At 34.5% G+C, this 19940-nt stretch overlaps 2 protein-coding genes across 3 annotated transcripts; one reads left to right on the top strand and one right to left on the bottom strand.

The window, feature by feature from the left end:
• The first annotated feature begins 3883 nt into the window (after window positions 1–3883).
• Window positions 3884–15008, top strand: LOC114382504 (small RNA degrading nuclease 5-like). 2 transcript variants are annotated; one of them, XM_028341973.1, is made up of 14 exons: window positions 3884–4092; window positions 4760–4816; window positions 4892–4957; window positions 7155–7288; window positions 7372–7484; window positions 8606–8734; window positions 8829–8899; window positions 9338–9397; window positions 10581–10636; window positions 12637–12697; window positions 12836–13103; window positions 13298–13479; window positions 13596–13891; window positions 14219–15008. In XM_028341973.1, exons 1-14 carry the CDS (start codon window positions 3958–3960, stop codon window positions 14223–14225), a joined length of 1635 nt encoding a protein of 544 aa, XP_028197774.1. In that variant the 5' UTR covers window positions 3884–3957; the 3' UTR covers window positions 14226–15008. The 2 variants fall into 2 exon arrangements, with proteins under 2 accessions (XP_028197774.1, XP_028197773.1); XM_028341972.1 differs by having other exon boundaries at window positions 3885–4092; window positions 14748–14995.
• Window positions 15009–15850: 842 nt separating this feature from the next.
• On the bottom strand, window positions 15851–19697 carry LOC114381437 (scarecrow-like protein 1). Its single transcript, XM_028340686.1, has 3 exons — window positions 19234–19697; window positions 17990–18053; window positions 15851–17895 (listed from the first exon to the last, which is right to left on the bottom strand). Exon 3 carries the CDS (start codon window positions 17853–17855, stop codon window positions 16080–16082), a length of 1776 nt encoding a protein of 591 aa, XP_028196487.1. The 5' UTR covers window positions 17856–17895; window positions 17990–18053; window positions 19234–19697; the 3' UTR covers window positions 15851–16079.
• Window positions 19698–19940: the final 243 nt, after the last annotated feature.

Raw genomic sequence — 19940 nt, 5'->3', positions numbered from 1 at the left:
CTCATTTTAAGGTCTTCATAATCTTTGTGTGCTTGTGCACATTTTCTCCATAGATCATATCTTTCTTCTTTTTAATAATCATGAAGTTCATTCAGTTTCTTCATATCCTTTTGAAGATTTTTCAATTTGTTTTCCAACTCTTGGAAGTTCTTGAGAAGAATAGCTTTTTCCTTGACACTTGTCTCAATCTCAAGACACAACTTGGACTCTTTTTCTTTTAGACTTATACAAGTTTCACATGTTTGACTGAATTTGTCTTGTGAAACATCTACTTGATCCTAAAGGGTTTTCTCAAGTTTTAAATGATCTTTGGATAGATTCTTGAAATATTTTTGTAGGTTTTTGTAAGGTTTTGAGAGAATATATGAGTTAGATAGAAGCTCATGATAAAATTTTCTCAAAGATTCAGGGTCGTTGAAACTTACCTCATCTTCCTGATTTGATTCAGACTCCCCAGACACTATATATGTCATCAGGCATATGTTGGCTTCTTCATCATCTTCATAAGACGATGTGCCATCCAGGTCCTCCCAGGTACTCATAAGACCCTTTTTTTCTCTAGTCTTGAAGAATTTATTCTTATCTTGATTCTTCTAAAGTTCTGGGCATTTAGACTTGAAATGTCCAGGCCTTTTACACTCGTAGCAAATTATGTAGCTTTCTTTGGGTATTCTTCTCGAGGAGTTTTTCCACTTGGAGCCTCCTTTGTTTCTCCACATCTTGTGGATCTTTCAAGAAATAAAGGCGATCTTATCTTCATCCAAGTCTTCCTCAGATTCATCATCATATAAATCATCGTTAAGAGCTTTGGATGAACTTCTTAAGACTTATTCTCTAGACGATGATGCCTTCTTGCTCTTCTAACTCTGAGAGCCAGCGACTTTTCTTTTTTGGGTCCTTCATCTTGCTGAAGTTCTTGTTCATGAACCTTGAGGGTACCAATAAGTTCGTTAAGGGACATAGAGTCAAGATTCTTTAATGCTCTCAGTGTTGTTACCTGCAATCTCCACTTCCTAAACAAACTTCTCAAAATTTTGTCAGTATGATCATAATTATCATAAGTTCTACCTAAGGATCTTAATTCATTAAGAATGATTTGAATCGAACATACATTGTATGTATTCATCTTATTCCATAGAGAAAAGTTTATACTTATGATTGAGGAGAGTGAGTTTGTCCCTCTTTATCTGTGATGATCCTTTGTATGTTACAGCCAGAGTGTCCCATATTTTTTTTGGAACTTTTGAAGTTGTTTACCTTGGTGTATTCTTCTTCTGAAAGAGCACATAACATCACATTCTGAGCCTTGGAGTTTAGCAGAAATCTAAGTGTTTGTTCCTTTGTCCATTGGCCTCTAGGAATTTCATTCAACTAATCATCATATGGAATATAATCTCTAATCCCTACCATGACTCATAGATCTATATGAATATATTCGAAGTGGACTGTCATACACTCTTTCCAATAATCATACTTTACGCCTCTAAACATAGGTGGTTTGTTGGTGGAGAATCCTTCTTCCATATCTGATATATTGAATCTTTTCCTTAGTATTGTCAGATACTCAACCCTTAAAGCCAAGCTTTGATGCCAATTGAAATAACAATAAACACACTAAAATGGGGGAGGGGGTTGAATAGTGCATATACCAAAGATTTAAACTTTTGCAATATTAAAGCAAATATAGATAGTGATATATATGTGGAAAGTCGTCCGTTGAAGATAACATAGATATTTAATGAAGACAAATATGGTCGTTCAATGACTTGATAAAAGAAAGAGTTCTTAAAACAATTTTTCAAATAAATACTTGGTGTTAAAAATGTGATAGAGAGTTCTATAAGAATGCTCAATAAATCGTTATGGAGAGAAGTAGAAACACTTGATTTCTACTGGTTCACTCAACCTGAGACACGTTTAGTTCTCCATTACTCACTTGTAAAGGGTTGCATTAATCAAAACTTGAATACAAAACAAGTATGCTAACCTACCACTCCTGGCTTTACAAGTATTCTTAATACCATTTCTGGCACTTTCTTAGACTCTCCTTGATTCAAAGAAACCCAAGTATTGTTTAACATTAAGCCACTTCTGGCTTTCACAAACAAAAGTTTGGATGAATACAATTATTTTGTTACACTCTATGAGTGAATAAACAGTTAAGCTCAAATACAAAATTACTTTGCTTAGCAAAGAGTAAATGAATGAAAATTGTATATTAGTCGTCTGGTGATTTCAATCGAGTTTTGCTTCAGATATTTTCTTGCTTTCTTGTAAGATGTTTTGTCATTCTTTTTCTAGATGGAGACTACATTTTATAGACTTCAGTGAAGGATCTGTTACATGATCAGCATTGATTCCTTGAAAAGTCCATTATCTCACACTGGAAGATAAGACTATGTGTCGTGCTCTAATTTAAGAGGAATGAACCATAGTACATATATCGTCATGTGTTCCTTGTCCGTAGCAAAAGTAACCCTTAAGAGAATATTATGTGAATACCTTTTATACTCTTCTATACTATTATTTTCTTAAATTCAAACATTAGCAATTCAAAATAAAGAAAGACAAATTGAATTTGTATAAAATAGAACACATGTACTTTCCTTTTTCGTCTATCACAGTCTTTTTGAGTTTCTTACTGGCTGGATGCAAGATTTAACTAAAAGACAATGTATAAAATCGATTCTCATAAAGGTGGATGCTTTCTGGTTTTAGCGCGTTGGTTGCTAGATAAAACAAAACATTCTTTCTTGGGGTGTGGAAGATACTTTAAGTCCTTTAACATATTGATCCTGTCCACTTGTCAAAAACTCATTATAACATCAATAATTTATACTTGTTGTCATTCATCAAAATCTAAGGTGGATGAAACGAATGGTTGTCCAGACCTAACAAATTGTTGGGAAAAGAAAGGTTGAGTGTGTGTTAGGAGAGAAGAACTTAGTGACAATAGAGTGATGGATTGAGGAGGAGAGAGATGAATTCAGTATGTGAGTATTTTTTTAGTTTCAAAAAAATTGTTTGGCTTCTCAATAAATTTTTGGACATATACTAGATCTTTATTTTTTGAAAAGTATAAAAGTTGTAGGTAAAAGAAAGGAGTGATAGAATACATAAATGCCCTTAGAGTGAACAACTATCATAAATGGAGGAAGGCTACCAGAGTCATTTAAATAGCCTAAAATTATTTGATGTTTCCTATCAATTTACCATTAAGATCTTGATGTACAATTGTTTGTAAGTATTGAAGCTTTTCGGCCTCATAAGATTCGTGCAATTGCTATATCCACCCCCTTTTGCCAACTATATTTACTTTTTCTTTTATCATCCAAATTGAAGGATCAATATCAATTATATATTTTCTCAGCTTCAATTATTTCACTATTGTATAGTTTTTTTTTTCTTTTTCTTTATATGAGATTTTTAATAATCTAGTGATTTGAGTGACTTTTTAGATGTTTTCTAAACATTCTGAAAGAAATTATCATAACATAATCTTTTTAACATTCTGAAAAGTAATTTCTTATACATAAAATAATATTTCAAAAAATAATTTTCAGAATGTTAAAATAATTAAACATTTTGAAAAGAACTTACCATAACATAATTTTTTTAACATTCAGAAAAGTAATTTCTTTACACAACAATATTTTGAAAAATAATTTTTAGAATATTAAAAATAAAATTGTATTCTAAAAAGTATTTTTTGGAATTTTAACATCAAAACATTGTTCGAGAATATACATTATGGAATAATGATTTTTTATGAATGTTATAGGTACAAAAGGCTGCATATGATAATATAAAAAATTGAAAAAAATCATGAGAGTGTACTTAGCTAAAAAGATAAGTGGATTTAACAAAAAATCAAGATCCCTCCCCACCCAGTCCACCATTTACCCAATTCCATAAAAGTAAAAATTAAAATTTGTGCTGCGTCGTTTCCGAACAACTATGTTCCAAGTAGTAGCCGCAGAGAGAATGGGTTCCTCGGAAGCCGAAAACGAGGCTCTCCGTGGCGCCGAAGAAGAAGAGGGTTCTACTTCTAACAAGAAATGCGGCAAGTTCTACGATGTTTATGGACCCGAAGTATATTTTCGTATCTTTATTTCCCTATTCAATGCCTGCGTTATTCATTTTTATTTTTATTTTTTATTTTTGTAAACTCTTTTTTCAGAAGAAGATTTTGTTTTCTATGTTTCTGTTCCGCTTTTGCACGTTAAGTTTGGACTTTTGTTTTTGATTAAAATTTGGTCTTAAAGATGAGGAGGTGCCTGTGGCTTTGGGATGGGATACTTTGATTTTGAAGTTGTGGTTTCAGTTAAAGCAAAGCCATTGATTTGATTAACTTTTTAACATTATAAAATGTAGTATTCTTAGCCGATTAGGGATTGTTTGTGGAATCCAATTGGGGTGATATGGTTTGAGAGTTCCCAATTTCTAGTTTCCCCCTTTCGTGTGTTTAGGAATTGACTATTTCATATTCATTAAATGCTTGTTATGTTGTTCGTTATGAACGGATAGATTATATTGTCCGATGAAACTCTGAAGTAATACATTGTTATTTGTTAATACACACACATAAATGCACACTAGTGTGGATTGCCGCCAATTGCTCACTTGGTATTGTAAATGCTGTCCTAAACTACCATTGACAATAAGTTTTTGTTGTTATGCTTGTGTTTGTTTGTTCATGGGGTTTTCTTTTGTTGGGGTATAAGAATCCGAAGTTGATTAATCTGTTGTGGTTTTGCAGGGCAAGGCAGACATTGTTTTTAACTCACCAGAAGATAATTCAACTCTCAATCTTAGTGTAGGTTTTGGCCACCATTGTTTGACTTAAAATTTGAATCAGAGTAGTTATGAATTGGTTTTGTATTGTGAGCAGGATGTTCAAGGACTTGTAACTTGGGTGCTCAGTGAAGGATTTATGCCGTCATGGGTTTTTATTAAGGTACAAATCATCTTTTATTTCCCCAATGAATTTTATTTCTAGTTGTGTGGCACATGTATTCCAAACTGCTTGTAATAGTAGGAGACGCGTGAATTGTAGCATGTATAATGTTCATGGGAGTCTTTACCCAATCTGAACAGATTGGATGGGGTATTGTGATTGCTTTGTCACTGGGATCACATGCTGAGTCCTAGGAATCACTTGAGTCCTGATTTGTGATTCCAGTGATATAATCACAGAGGGATACTGGGATAGCAAGGCAAACAGCCACTGGAGCGACAAACCGAGTCTCTGATGGCTGGTTGTTGCCAAAATCTTGTTGATAGAGAGATATGCAACTCAGATGTGCTATCACTCACTGTTCAGGTGCACCCAGACACAGTGAATTGGCGATCAACACCTGGCAGCACCTGGTCCCACCAGCAGTGGCAAGCCTCTGGTGGTTGGGCAGTCTCACACTATAGTGTTTTTGGGGGCGGCCACTACATTATCAGAGATTTAAACACTGGGCAAAGGAGAGAGAAAGCAAACAAATGAATGAAAACAAAAAAAAGAAGTGATTTTTCTTGCTATGTTTTAAATACCATTTATGAGAGAGATTTTCATGGAACAAATCCAATTATTGTGATAAAAAAGGAAATAAAAATTTATTCTAGGGTAAAATATGTTTAGGGTCCTTGTAAAATTTGAAAAATATTAATTTCGTCCTCATAAAATTTTTCGTATTAATTGGTCCTTGTAAAAATAAAAGATATTTTTTTGGTCCTCAATGGTAATTCCGTTAGACGGTAAGACGTGACTAACAAAATTACACGTGTAATTGGATTACAAATGAATTAAACTATTTTTGGAGGCTAAAACCCTCCAAAATGAAATAAACAATTTCTGGTGGCTAAAAACTCCCATAAATTGGAATTTTCCCTCACTTCCTGGGCGATTTTCTCGCACTTTTTAATGAGATTATGGGGGAAGATGAAACAACAATGGGCTCTGGTGTCTTTTGAGTGTGCTTGGTTAGGTAGGAAGAGAAAGTAATTAAGTCCGTTATCCACATTAGTGAACTGTCTAACTGAGTTACCACTGAGGGCCAAAAAAAATGTTTTATTTTTACAGGGACCAAATTAATATGAAATATTTTATAAGGACGAAATTAATACTTTTCAAATTTTACAGGGATTTCAAACATATTTTACCCTTTATTCTATTTCCTTATTTCTATTGTTTTATAAGTGAAATGAAAAATATATTTTTGTTATTTTTATTATTGATCTTACAATTCACAATTCATGATACTTTTAATTCACTATTCAGCTTTCTGATTTGCAATTTGGTACATCATATATACAGTCTCTATGTTTTGCCATGTCCAAACCCTTTTTATTGATGTATCTTAATTTACTCATTCAGTATAATATGCTTTGCAGTATAAGATAGTACTTTTATTGGAGGCATGACTTGACCATGTAATGGGGGTACTTCCTCCCCCTACACACTAGATGATAGTAGAAATGATGGATATAGACAGTGAACATTCTCAACAGCAGACTTCCTCTGTTTCACTAGTAGTGATCTGAGTTTTTTTATTTTTATTTTTAATTATTCTGCTATATTTTGCAGTAAAATGATCAATATCTTCTTCCTTTTCTCAATATTGCTTGAGTTATGGACCATGCAATATAATGGTTCTGCTCAATATAATTTGCTGGGGCGTTTAACAGGCTTTGAATGTGTCTCACATGACTAGTTTTTGTTAGTTTAACAAAAAGACAAGTTTTTCAATCTTCTATGCTTCTTAAGCTAGAATGTCATTAAACTTGGAAAATGTTGTTAGACTACCCTACAGTGCTATTAAATAGAGGCCATGGGACTGGCATGGTGGAATGGCATGGCGGATTTTTTCCCAACTGCCATAGACAATTTGTGAAGGGAGGTCTGCCATGGTGGTGACATAAGGTGCAATGGTATGTTTATATGGTGGAATTTCGGCCTTCTGCCATGTTCCGCTATCTGCCATTGATAACATTGCTATCCTAAAAAGCTTTAAGATTAAATACATGTTGGCCAATCCATTACATCCAAATAATGTGTTGATCACTCTTGTCAATTTAAAATAGCAAGACCTTCAATTTGTGCCCCATACAGCATATCAAATTTTATTTTGCAACAATCTCTAATGCAGCACTCTCATGATTTGCAGAATAAACCTCTTATTCCCAAAGTGGTTATGCTCTATGTGCCAGGCCTGGATGCAGCTTTGTTCTTGTCACAGTCTAAAATGCTTCCAAGATTAAAAAAATTCTGTGGCAAACCAAGGGCACTCCTAGCTCTTAGGTCTGTGGAAAATGTATTTACTTATTCTTTCCTTCAAAATGTCATTCCTTTGCACTTAAGTTTTTCCTTTTTTTCCTGGCTAGCTGTGTGTCAGATGGTATGCAGACGATAGATGCACTCCTAACATGCAAGATGAAAAGGAAAAGGGACGAGAATAGTTCAATTATGGGGAAATTTGCTCGGACATCTCAACAAGGTTTTCATTATTCAAACTAATATATGAAAATCTCTTTCATTAGGGAAAGTAGGTCTATTCTCGTCACTATCTAAAATGGTAAAAGAGTTCCTAGTGGCACTATCTAAAATTGTAAAGATTTCCACTAAGAACTCTTTCATTATTCAACATTTGAGGTTATTTAGATAAGTTAATGGTAAAAGAGTTCCTAGTGGGACTATCTAAAATGTTGTTTAGTCAATAATGCTATTTGGACTGCCTTTTGTTTTTCTACTCTCCCAGTCAAAGTACAAGAGTACAACTATGGCCGCAAGCCTGGAAGTCCTCATATTGTTGATATCAGTCCCTGTATTATGGTTCTAATTAATTCTAAAAAAGTTTTGTATCACAGCAAAAAGGAAATAACATTAATCTGGAATCCTTTCTGCTAAATTATTGTGTATAGTTGATGCATTTTGGCTGACTGAGTTGAAAATGTAAGTTATTAAATTCAAATTTTGTAGGAATGGCTTGTCTTTTGGTTTGTGTATCTGTAATATTTCGGGGGTGGGGAAGAGATAAAATTCCTCATTATACTTTACATAACCTTGGCAATGATGGTTCATGATATTTCCTCATTAATACTTTGTAATATTTGTGTGTATATGTTTACATGCTTGTTAATGATCTAGAATGGAATACTTGTTAAGCCTGTAAGGAAAATAGGCTCCATGGCAGTGGGATTTGTTCTGACTTTTGATATACATATTTTAATTCTCATTTGTTATTATTTTGAAATTACATTGATTCCTTAGACCAGTGATATATGTTTTGTAACTTTTCTCATGGTTCACTCTTAGTTGTGATGTATGTTTGTTAGATTTCATGTCTATGCCTATTTGATAACCCTTTAGCATTTTCTCTTAATTTTTAATTCATTTTAAGATTACCATCCCTATAGTTCTAATAAAATAAGTTTTGAATCTGAGAATTCAAATACAAGTGAAGGCTAGTGTGTGTCTTTTACCACATGGAGCAACTTCATTTGAGCTGTTCTTTTGCTGGCCACAAACATGATTGCATCGCTATCATTCCTTTGCAATTATATAACTTGTAACTTATATAAACTTAGTCACTTTATGAAATGTGAAATCTTCATGCAGAAGAAGGTTGTTGTGATACAGACAGTCTATCATTTAAGGAGCTTACAAAAGACATACCTTTCCCTGTTACATACTATACACTAACAGAGAAAGAGTTGGAAGAGAATGGATATTCTGTTAATAAGCCAGGTGATTTTTTATTCTGCTTCTACCAATTGCATATGTTAATCTATATGAACATTTGCTTACTGGGCAAGTTTTTTATTTGACCGGTTTACTACAGGTTTTCTTTCTACTTTGCCCGCTCCTTCAGGATCTCCTTTTTATGAGATGTTGGCACTTGATTGTGAGATGGTAAGTCTATCAATACCAGTTTTGTTTAAAATGCTGCTTTTATCATTTAGAAATGATGTTTTGGATGATGATAAACTTATCAGATTTTTGTCAGTCCAAGGAAGCAAGTTTCTCTGTTTGTGGAAATATGTTCATATTTTGTTACTCCCTATACTTATAGAATATTTATTTACTAGATTCTTACTAGACTAGGTGGGGACTATTTCCAAAGCAAAGAGTAAAGGGGTTCTACTTCCTAAATGCTAATTCCTATGAAAACTAAAAGCATTTAACGTAGCTGTAAATTATATTGACTGAGGTTTTATTCAAATACATAGGCAAAATTTTAAGTAACTTCATTTTTATTGAGACAAATTAAAGTAGTTATGGCATTCTTTTTATGGTTATCCTGTACATATGTAATCTTGATCAATCTTCATTTTCTTTTCATTTGCTTAGTGCATAACAAGTGAAGGTTTTGAGCTGACAAGAATTACTCTAGTAGATGTCAAAGGACAGGTATTCACTGAATTTATTTTCTGCACTAGTTTTGTAAAGTAAATGCATCTACTACTGATTTTAAGAGGAATGGCCATTAGTTTTAAATTTTCAATAAATAGTTATCAATATTTTAATTCTTTATATCTTGTGTTTGTTTCTATGTATCTATTTCCATTGAGATATATATAAATTGGCATGTCTTTCCTTCCTGAAGCTTGTTGAACTTGGAAGCATAGTTATCAATCTCATCATAGGGTGTTTAGCAACCAGTCCCAAAACTGCTATAGTGTGATAGAGCATGGCAAAATGACCACTATTTTTAAGTTTATAAATACAAATTAACTAATTTAACTACTCTCACACATATATGCTCAGAAATAATAAAAAAGTTATTTAAAATTGTTTAGGAATAATTAATAATATTCAAAATGGTAGTTTTCTCTAAAAATAATAGAACACATGAGGATACCCTGCCACTCTGAACGCGACATGGAAAGAAAGTAAGAAAAGAGAAAACACAACACATGCTGAAAAAAAATTGGGATTGGCCTGAAATGGTGCCTAAGTGCTGGGTCAGTGACCAGATATGGAGGTCAGCCTTAGCCGAGTTTCTTGGTCTAAACTCTCAAATACCAGCCAAGTGTGAAAGAAAGGTGTGCTATTCTCAAATCAGATGTCTAACATTGTGAAATGACAAAAATACCCAAAAAAGGCTTGCATGGATCACAAAATAAAATGGATGAATAGGGGATTTTTCTCTGTAAAAGAATAACACCTGTAAGGTCTGTGATTTTCCACAGTTGCAGCCATGATTTGTGGATGCGACTCTGCTCCTTCAAAAAACTGTGACAGTAATTAAATAACTTCCCAAGGCCATTCCTCTGCAATAGTGGCACTATTGATAACTAGGAAGTTGTTTCCTAAGAACCTTTTTTCACAAAACTGTGTTATGTTGCTCATCATTGCTTATTCATTGATATTATTGTCCTTTTGCCATTATGTTGCTCATTGTAGCATTTATTCTGCAAAAGACTTGATGCTATTCCATAGAGATTCTGTTTTGGTTGTTTTTTTATTGTCTCGTTTTTAATCTTTAAGAAATTGAAGTAGCCATTTTTCATATTGAGACTTGGTCAACTCTTTAAAATTGGTAACATTTACTTGCACAGAGATGGCTTATTTCTAATATTTATCTTTTCAGGTTTTGATAGATAAATTGGTTAAACCATCAAATGCCATCACTGATTACAACACAAGGTAAGCTGTTGTTTGAGTATCAGTCAATGTCCCAAAATAAAATAAGTTCATTATTTAATATTAGAAATTAAAAAAGTTATTGCTAAATAGATTTTAGCATCTTCTACGTTAGTTGCTCATAAGTCATGTGTTGATAAAACTAATCAACACTTGTATTATAAATTTGGGTCCTTATTCTTGAATGTGAGGACATCTTAACGTATTTGAGTCATTATTTGGCTCCTATTTTTATATTTTAAAAAATTCTTAAATTATTAATTGTTTTCAAATTTTCCTTTTGTATTGAAATCTTTCCTCTCAAATCTCAGCTTTAATTTACACTTTTATACTAAAATTTCCCTTTTCATTTTAAATCTCAAATACTTATAATCTCAAGTTAATTGTTTTCATTGTTTTTAATAAATTGCTTTCCCCCTAGTTTCAAACTACTTTTTTTTTTTACTTTTTTATTTGAATTATATATTTCTTATTATTTGAAATTATTTTTACACGTTTTTATATTTTACTTAAATTCAAAAATACCACAGAGCCATACTTGTTGCTTCTAATGCTCCCCCCTAGGGAAACTATGAGTAATCTGTATAATGTGTGAATTGTATGTTATGTGTAAAAATTATGTTTTTTTCTTTTTTCCATTCTGATGGGGGTAGTTTGGTGCTAAGACTTTCACGGTCTTAACGTGTAAAATAAGAGAAACCAAGAGAAATGAGTGAAAACCGTGTGCAGAGTACACAACTGGATGCTCATTTATATAGATGGATAGTAATAATTACACATAATTAGAGGATATTAAGTTTTCCCTAAATCAGATCCTATCAAATCAATTTATAATAAATGACATATTTATTCCTAATTCTCAACACTCCCCCTCTAGCTAAAGCTTACTAAGCTGAGAGCTTGATACAAATGAGGTAAACTCTAGAGAAACGAAGGCGGTTCTGGCCGTGTGGTTGTGCTGGATAAATGATGGCTTGGTGGCAGCCAACGAAGGTCTGCAGTGACGATGGAGACCAGTGTGACACTCGTTGGAGATGCATCACACATCGTGCACATGAACTTAACGTGTTGGGAAAGGGTCTTGTGATCAGTAGTGTTTTGAGTTGGCTTCGCATGTGGATGGTGTGGCGGTCTTTGGCGATGGGCGACAGTGGTCAAAGGTGAGCTTCAGTGAAAAGACGTCGGGAAGTCTGTCACAGAAGGCAGAGCAGCTGCACGGTACTGTTTACCGTGGAGAGGGATTGTGTGAAAAAAGGAAAACAAAGGGAAGTTGAGTGAAAACCCTGTGTCGGAGTACTCAGCAGGATGCTTGTTTATATAGATGGATAGTCATAATTACACATAATTAGAGGAGATTAAGTTTCCCCTAAGTCAGATCCTATCAAATCAATTTATAATAAATGGCATATTTATTCCTGATTCTCAACATAACTCATTGTAAACTCTTCTCATAAGGGTTATTACTTGCTCAGTTGCAAAGATATATGTACAGCTTGGAAGCTTGATTTCCATCTAATTAAGGGTTGAAATTTTGTAGGAAAATGAATAGATTAAATAAAAGGATTCTGTTAGGTAACCCTAATGGGCTGATTCTGTTCGTTGTAAGAGTTATAGTTATTTAGTCATTGTTAGTTAAATTTCTAACAGAATGTGGCAGAGATAGGCTATAAGAGATTGGGAGAGAAGACTAGAGGCATGCTTTATAGTAAGAGATTGGTCCTGGGGAATGGTCTTGGACCCTCAAAATACTGAGAATATACCAGAATGTTGTTTCTGGTGCTAGAAAACCCTAAATAGATTGAGAGACTACTGGATGATGTTTTTCAGTCTTGGGAGTTGGGATACTGTTATTTATTTGTAATGAAAGCAAACAAGTCAAAAACCATAAAATAAGTTGAAATAGAAAAAAGAAAAACAAAGTTTAAATTGTTCTGTATGACCTATTTTTCTTCCTTGGATTTGAAACAAAATTGTCAGCATCAAGTAATATTTATGCTTTGCAGATTTAGTGGAATAACGTCTGAGATGTTAGATGGCGTGACAACAAGTCTGAGAGACATTCAGGTTCTGTTACTTGAGTTTTCTTGATTTGTTCTTTGTCTTATTTCAGTTAATCGGCTGAAACTTCTGTTACTGTGCTGAACCATTTAAGTTGAAACTATTTGTTTAGCTGATTTAATTTCAGTTGCTTCCCATTTACAGGAAGAGTTCATAAAGTTGGTTTACAAGGAGACTATCCTTGTTGGGCATTCTCTGGAAAACGATTTGTTAGCATTGAATATATCTCATGACTCGGTCATTGACACAGCAGTATTATACAAACACCCCCGAGGATCGTCTCATAAAAATGCTCTACGGTTTCTTACTAAGAGATTTCTTTCAAGGGAAATCCAACAGTCAGGGAATGGACATGACAGCATTGAAGATGCTAGAGCTACCATGGAATTGGCACTATTGAAGATCAGAAATGGCAAGTAGTTCTTCATGCATTAATGCTGCAATCTTTAATGTTGGAAGTTCTGAATGCATTCTAGTTTAAGTACACATGCAGTTTTAGTATATAATCTTTTATTTATTGTTTTATCTTTCTGTCTTATCCCTTTATATTTACTTGGTTTGCCATATAGTTAGCATAACTTCTGTGATGTGACACTCTTGAAGCAGGGCCTGATTTTGGTTCCCCTCCATCCTTTACAAGGAAAAAGCTCCTTTCTATTCTGAGTGAGTCTGGCAAAATTTCCTCACTGATTGATGATATATCCGTAGTAAAACGGTATGCCTCAGAGTCCTCTCATGCAATTCCAGTGACCTCTGATGATGTAGCACTTGCAAAGGCCAACAAGGAGGTAGATGCCTTAGCTGGCAATATTTGCAAGTTTTCCCCTTTCTGACTAACATTTATAACTATTTTATGGTCTTGTTTGATTCCTTATTTTTTTATTTTTTTGTTTTTTTGTTTCAGGTGAAGAATGAAAAGGTACATTTTATCTGGACTCAGTTTTCAGAGCTACACTCGTACTTGAAGAAACAAGCTGAAGATTCTGAGAGCTTGAATAAAAGACTTGCAGAGATGATTGCAATAAAAACATGTCAAAATAATTTTGCAAAAGGGAAAGGCTTCAAGTTAAATGCATCTGCTGAACTGAAGGAAATTCTGGCTCGCATGGACGCTAGAATTCATAATCTGTATTTGTCATTACCCACAAATGCTATGATGATAATTTGCACTGGTCATGGAGACACTGCTATTGTCCGCAGGTAAATATGCGTGCCTCTTTTAAGTCCAACTATTCTATCTTTCTATTTGTTTTAATTGCTGTACACTTTTCACCTTACAATAACGTAGGAACAAATAAATGCTGGACTCTAGAATGATTTAAATTTTCATGAGTCTTCATATATGTAATTTCCTCAACAGGGTATATACAAGTGTCTGTTTGTATATATCTTGAAGTTCCACAAACCCTAGGTAAGTTTGAGGGCCAGATTTGCTCATGCAATTTATTGACTCCTCCTGTGGATGATGGACCTTGGGTCACATTGGACTCGCTGATTTGTATGCATGAATTTGGTTGCGCTTTGCAGTTGTTGAGTTGGCAACAAACTACATGGCTGGTCCTATATTATCATCTGTTGATTACAAAACTATGTATACGAGACTTCCAGAAAACCTGCTTTTTAGTATCTTTAATGGAAGCCCTTGTGCTGACTTGGGGATTTTGATTGTCTGTAGCTCATTTAGCACTGATAGGATTGGATAATGGCATCCTTTGCCCTAGGCGACTGTAGTTTTCATTATCACTTGATGTTCTGGGACCAAGTGACACCATTTATTAGGGCTTCATGTATGCTATCCACAAGTCCATGGAAGCTAACCCATTCATTAGTCCAATGTGATCCTTGCTGACGGACATTACTGATTGAAACATTGAAGCTATCCCACACAATTCCATTATGCATATGAGGATTCAATTAATTTTGTCAATTTAGACAGGCCCGGAGCATAAAAAAATCTGGGGGTTGCACTATTTTAACGTACATTTATTTTTGGTGAATTAACTTGTTTGTTTTGCATGTTATGTTTTGTGTTCTTAACTTCCCCCCCCTCATGAAGGCTGAGGAAAATGCTTACGGAGCAGAATGAAAGCAATTTATGTCGGGAAGAGATTGTGGAAATATTGGAAGAGGTTCAGGCCCGAGCTGAAGTAGCCTTGTGTTTTGTAGGTGTAAAACATTGAGTATAATAATTAATTCAAAATGAACTGAAATTAATTTTTGTTAGCATGTTGTGAGTACTCACAATTTGATCGTGAACGTTATAAATGTAAATATTGTGGCAGGAGGTCCAAGAGTAGTTATACATGTGTGTGCCATAGCAATTTTGTTTTTCTTTTGTGGAGGGGGGGGGGAATTACTTAATTTTCCCCCTAATATAATTTCTTACACGGTATTTTTCATAGTTAATTTTGAAGTTTCAAGACACGTCTGAATAAGCTGTTAATAAATTTGACTAACCTATTTTAAGTACTTGATTATGTATTTTTATTAAATAAATAATTCATAAAATTAACTTTTAACCTTGTAATAAATTGACTTAAAAAAACCTTATAATAAATTAAGAATAATTTATTCTTGTTATTTTTATGTAATTAATTAATGTAAGTTAAAAAGAATTCATAAATAAAGTATTTTGTAAATTTAAATTCTTCCAAACATTTTACTATAACTGTTCAGTTCAGTTTAAGGCAGAAAATTTGAATAATCTTCCGTCCAGTTATCTATAAATTTGAACTTCAGTGCAACAAAAGAATGGAGCTACAACGTTGTGAAGTAATTGGAATATGACAGAAATAGCATCCGAAAAGGGGAATAAAAGGACATTAATTTACGTATAAACATTGTTACAATCCCTTTTTTTTTTTTTGGATGTATTGATACTAAATTAATCATAAACTTAGAGCAACTCTAACGGGATATTGAAATTGATTTATTTCATAAAAAGATTGGTAGATGACTAAAGTTATTTATTTCATTTAAAGATTAGTAGAAATAGCTTGTTACAATTATGTATTTTTTTAGAGAACTTGTTACAATTATATACTATAAACGCACGTATCATCTTCAATTGTCAAAGCCTTATAACTGCCTTAAAGCGACATCCTAACCAAAATGAACCACACGATTGAACCGTTAATGTGAACGAGAAGCAGAAGTGGAAACGCAAAATTATATGCTAACTAACAAGAAAATGATGTCATTACAAGCCTAAGCATTGATAGCTGTTTTGTGTTGCCATACACATGAAAGTATGTATTAGCATAAGTTGCACGTTAGTATACATCTGAGTCTGAACCAAGCATAAACATAACAGATACAAACTAAACAAGCAAACAAATACTACATCAACACTACAATGAGTCTCATGCAACAAAAGAATTTGTATTGGTCACTTCCATGCTGAAGCAACAATTAAGTTTTTGTCTTCCCACCCAAAATGAAGACCCCCCATTTCCTCCTTTATCTTGAATTTGTCACAGTATTGCTTAATAATGAGTTTCCTAATTGCTTCTCTCACATTTGTGCTCATTGGGGATGGAGTGAAGCCAGCCATTGACAACCTTGCCCTCCATTTTCCGGCGACTTCATACCGTTCTATTCTTTCCTCACCCTCGCAAGCAACAATGTTGACTATGTCCTTTGCCAGGCATTGCCTTTCGACATTCATCCTGTCCTGGCTCTCCCTAGGGAGAGTTGCATCAAGTGTGTTAAACACAGCAGAGTAGTAATTGTAGGCTTCAACAAATCTTGGGAGAAAAGGGGAGGTGTTGGTGTTCATGTCCTGCTCCACAACTGTCACAAGTTTTGGATTCAAGCTCTTAACCATGCGAAGAAGTTGGTCTCGCTCGTTCACTGTCGATACAGTTTCATCGCGCATGTGGTGAAGCTGGAATGCAAAGTTCACCACAAGTGCTTCCCCCGGACGACAGTCAAGCATTGATTGTGTGACATTTGAGGTCCCTGACGCCACTGCTCGAAACTCAAATGGCAATCCAAGTTCCTCTGCCAGCTTTTCAAGTCTTTGTCCTATGATGTTTATGCCACCAATGGAACGCTGCACAGACTCAGGATCATCCACCCCGGTTAATCTCACATGAGGTGGCCTACCTGGCATTGAAGCAAGTGTTTGTATTAGAGTTATGTATTGAGTTCCTTGGCTGATGTCAAAGTCTATTATGTGAACCTTCTTTTCATCTCTAACAGCCTCAGCTATTGCACCATTTGCCGCGATGTATCCAAATTTAAAACACGGGCAGACCTCAAATAGTATTTGCATTGCTGCTAAGCGATCGTTAGAAGGAGGTTCCTTGCATCTCAATGCTTGATAGATGCATTTTCCGGATGTAGCGACACGAGCTGCAAGTCCTTCCACCATGTAAGCTGCAATTCTCTGAGAAGGATCACCCTGAATTGAGACCATTTGCCGGAGCTTGTTTATCATAGATGTGGCTTCCTGTTCATTTCCTTCTGAAAGTATCCTAGCACAATCATAAAGCAGTTGCTTAGGGGTTTGGGGTGAGTTTTGTGATGTGTCTTTGGTGGTGCTACTGATGCTGCTAAGATTGGAAGAATCTGAGGATGAGGACTCCTTTGGTGAGTCATGGAGCAGCATATCTTGAAGCGGATTGGCCCACTCGACCATGTCAGGATCAATCTCCATGCTTTGAACAGTCTCAAATATGCCTTGCTCCTCCTCTTCTTCATCAGAAAGCAAAGCCCTCTCCAATTCTTGAAGTTTTAGTCTCATTTCACCATCGAAGTCAAGGCCATCCGGGCTCCCATTTTCCACGAAATCTGATACAGAATTGGACTGATAGGCATCGCGATGCCTTGTAGACCAGATAGAAGTGTCAAATGGGTTATTAACAATCACAGAAGCTCCTGAACTAGCTCTGAGCAGGTAAGAAGAAGCACCATCAGGGTGAACTGAGTTTCCTGATATGCTGGAACTTGATGGTTCTATCAGCTCTTCTGTTGGTGAATCGTGGAAGTACTTTTCATAACTCTCACAGGAGTATGACTTTGTCATGTACATGTTTCTGTGCTTATCTGGTGCAAAATTGTGGGAGGACAAATCTGGTGTAACATCAGTTCCCTTTAGTGTGTAGAGCTTGGCATTCCCATATGATGTATCAGCCAACTCTGTAGATATAACCAATGACATAGTTCTCCTTTTATTCACTCAGCTCATACAAAATTTCAGTCTGTACCAAAATATCACAAAGATTAGTCAGGAATTTGCTATAAAATTTGCAATCAAATAAGACTAACTGGCTTTATTTTTTCTCCCTTTCCTACCTTGAGAAATAGTAAAACAAGTGCTCACTGATAAAATCTTGTTGAACCTTCTAAGATGACTTTGCTGAGAAAAAAGGAGAAGACATTTTCAGTTAGAATAAATAACCAATCTATATAAAATACACTGAAAAGTTTAGTACTTTATATACTGTGAGTCTCATGAATAAACAGATTGAGAATTATTTCAATCTGCAAAAAGTTTTAACTAAAAGTTGAAATAGACCTATGCAATTGTGTGCTTTAGTCATAAACAGAAACTTTTGCATCCTCAGATCACCACTATGATTTTGATTTTTGAATGTATTCCAGAAGTAAAAGTGATCTCACTTGGCCAGAAAAGAGAACCAAAATAACCCTTGTTAACACTATTTAGTATTTAGCTTTGTTCAAATATGAATTTACATGGCAGATGAAGTTCAACCTAGCATGCATAGCAAAGAGTATCGTTGTTACCATAGTGGCCTCATTCAAAGTATTTGGAAGAGGAAAATAAATATTAGACTATTCTTTACAGTTTAGACCCATATGCACAATATGGTGACATGCCTGCAGAAATTAGCTGGATAATGATCCAATCAACATATCCAAATGCATTCTTGAAATCGAATGAAAATACCAAGGAAACAAAAGCTTTTGTATTTTCCAAGATTCTCCAGACTTTAAACATATCTGCCATTAAAAATGAGGAACTCCCACGAGACAAAATATTTGCCTTTTTCAACAATGTTCACTCTAGCCAGAAAGAAGAAAGAAATGAATCTCCTGCTTTGAACACAAATTTTGATGTTAAAGCATAGGAGACTCATGCAACAATTAGTCAACCAAGGTTCCAATTCATCTTGATTACATAGATAAAATTGATGACCATACATAAAACTTTTCGGGTAGTACCTATCACTATGAGGAAACAGCTTTATTTTAAGACAACAAAACTCCCTTCCAAAATCCAACTTTGTTGCAAATGCAGAAACAGAAAAGGATAACCAAAAAAATCCATTTGGAGAACCAACCCATCATAGGAAAAATGAAAAGAAAAAAAAAATCCTTCAATAAAACACTAAATTAAGAAACTAGAGAATAAAAGACCATTTTCCGCTAGTCTACTTAACTTCAATTCACAATTAATCACAAGAATTGTAAAAGATGGTACCTCTTATTAGAAGGAGCATCCAAGTTACAAAATTAAAACCACACAGTCAAAATTCAAGAGGTAGAAGTATAATTAAACAAGAGACAAAGGGTACCTGATGCAACTTGAGACAGATAAGGTTGATGCTCCTAGAGACACAGAAGGAAACTCAGATAAGGCTTTTGACCAAGTGGTTGAGCGTTTGATTATAGCAAACCAAAGGGCAAGACAATCTCTTGAAGACTCCTTAATATATTAAACAATTGGTTTCCTTAGGAAGGTCCGATTGGTGGAATAGCAATAAATCAGAAAAAAAAAAAATGAACAATAGGGTACTTTGGAATTGATATGCACAACCAATAAATTCTAATAAATATAGATGTAGACAAGGGAAGAAAAAGATAACAAACAAGACTTTTAAGTTTGAAGCTTCCAAAAAATTAAGAATGGAGGTAAGTTAGGAGCAATTGAGAAACCCAAATAAAAAGATAATATGAATTTATGAACATATGGTGTTATAGTCTAAAGAGGCCAATATGTTTATTTATTTATTTTATCTTATTATAAAATTGCAATCATGAAGACAATCTGAGCTTCTGGAACGGAGTGAAGTGGTAAGCGAGTGGAAAATCAAACCCACCTAGAATTAACGAAACTTGGAATTCACTGCAACTTGTCTATCTCAGACTAAAGACATTGGCCACACGAAACTATGATGGTACAATGACATATATACCTCTTATGGACGGCGATAACTGCGAATAATGTACACCTTTGGTTCACATATATCAGCAACATTGTAGGGGCAATTGTGTCTTTTCC

Source organism: Glycine soja, chromosome 13 (assembly GCF_004193775.1).
Source record: "Glycine soja cultivar W05 chromosome 13, ASM419377v2, whole genome shotgun sequence".
Taxonomy (NCBI): domain Eukaryota; kingdom Viridiplantae; phylum Streptophyta; class Magnoliopsida; order Fabales; family Fabaceae; genus Glycine; species Glycine soja.
This window is presented reverse-complemented; position numbering and strand designations above follow the sequence as displayed.

Excerpts from the sequence above, each read along its gene's own strand:
- LOC114382504 (XM_028341972.1), top strand. The coding sequence starts at position 3,958 with ATGTTCCAAGTAGTAGCCGCAGAGAGAATGGGTTCCTCGGAAGCCGAA. Across the intron at positions 4,958-7,154 it reads CGTCATGGGTTTTTATTAAG|AATAAACCTCTTATTCCCAA; the intron begins GTACAAATCATC and ends CATGATTTGCAG. Across the intron at positions 9,398-10,580 it reads TAGTAGATGTCAAAGGACAG|GTTTTGATAGATAAATTGGT; the intron begins GTATTCACTGAA and ends TTATCTTTTCAG.
- LOC114381437 (XM_028340686.1), bottom strand. The coding sequence starts at position 17,855 with ATGTCATTGGTTATATCTACAGAGTTGGCTGATACATCATATGGGAAT.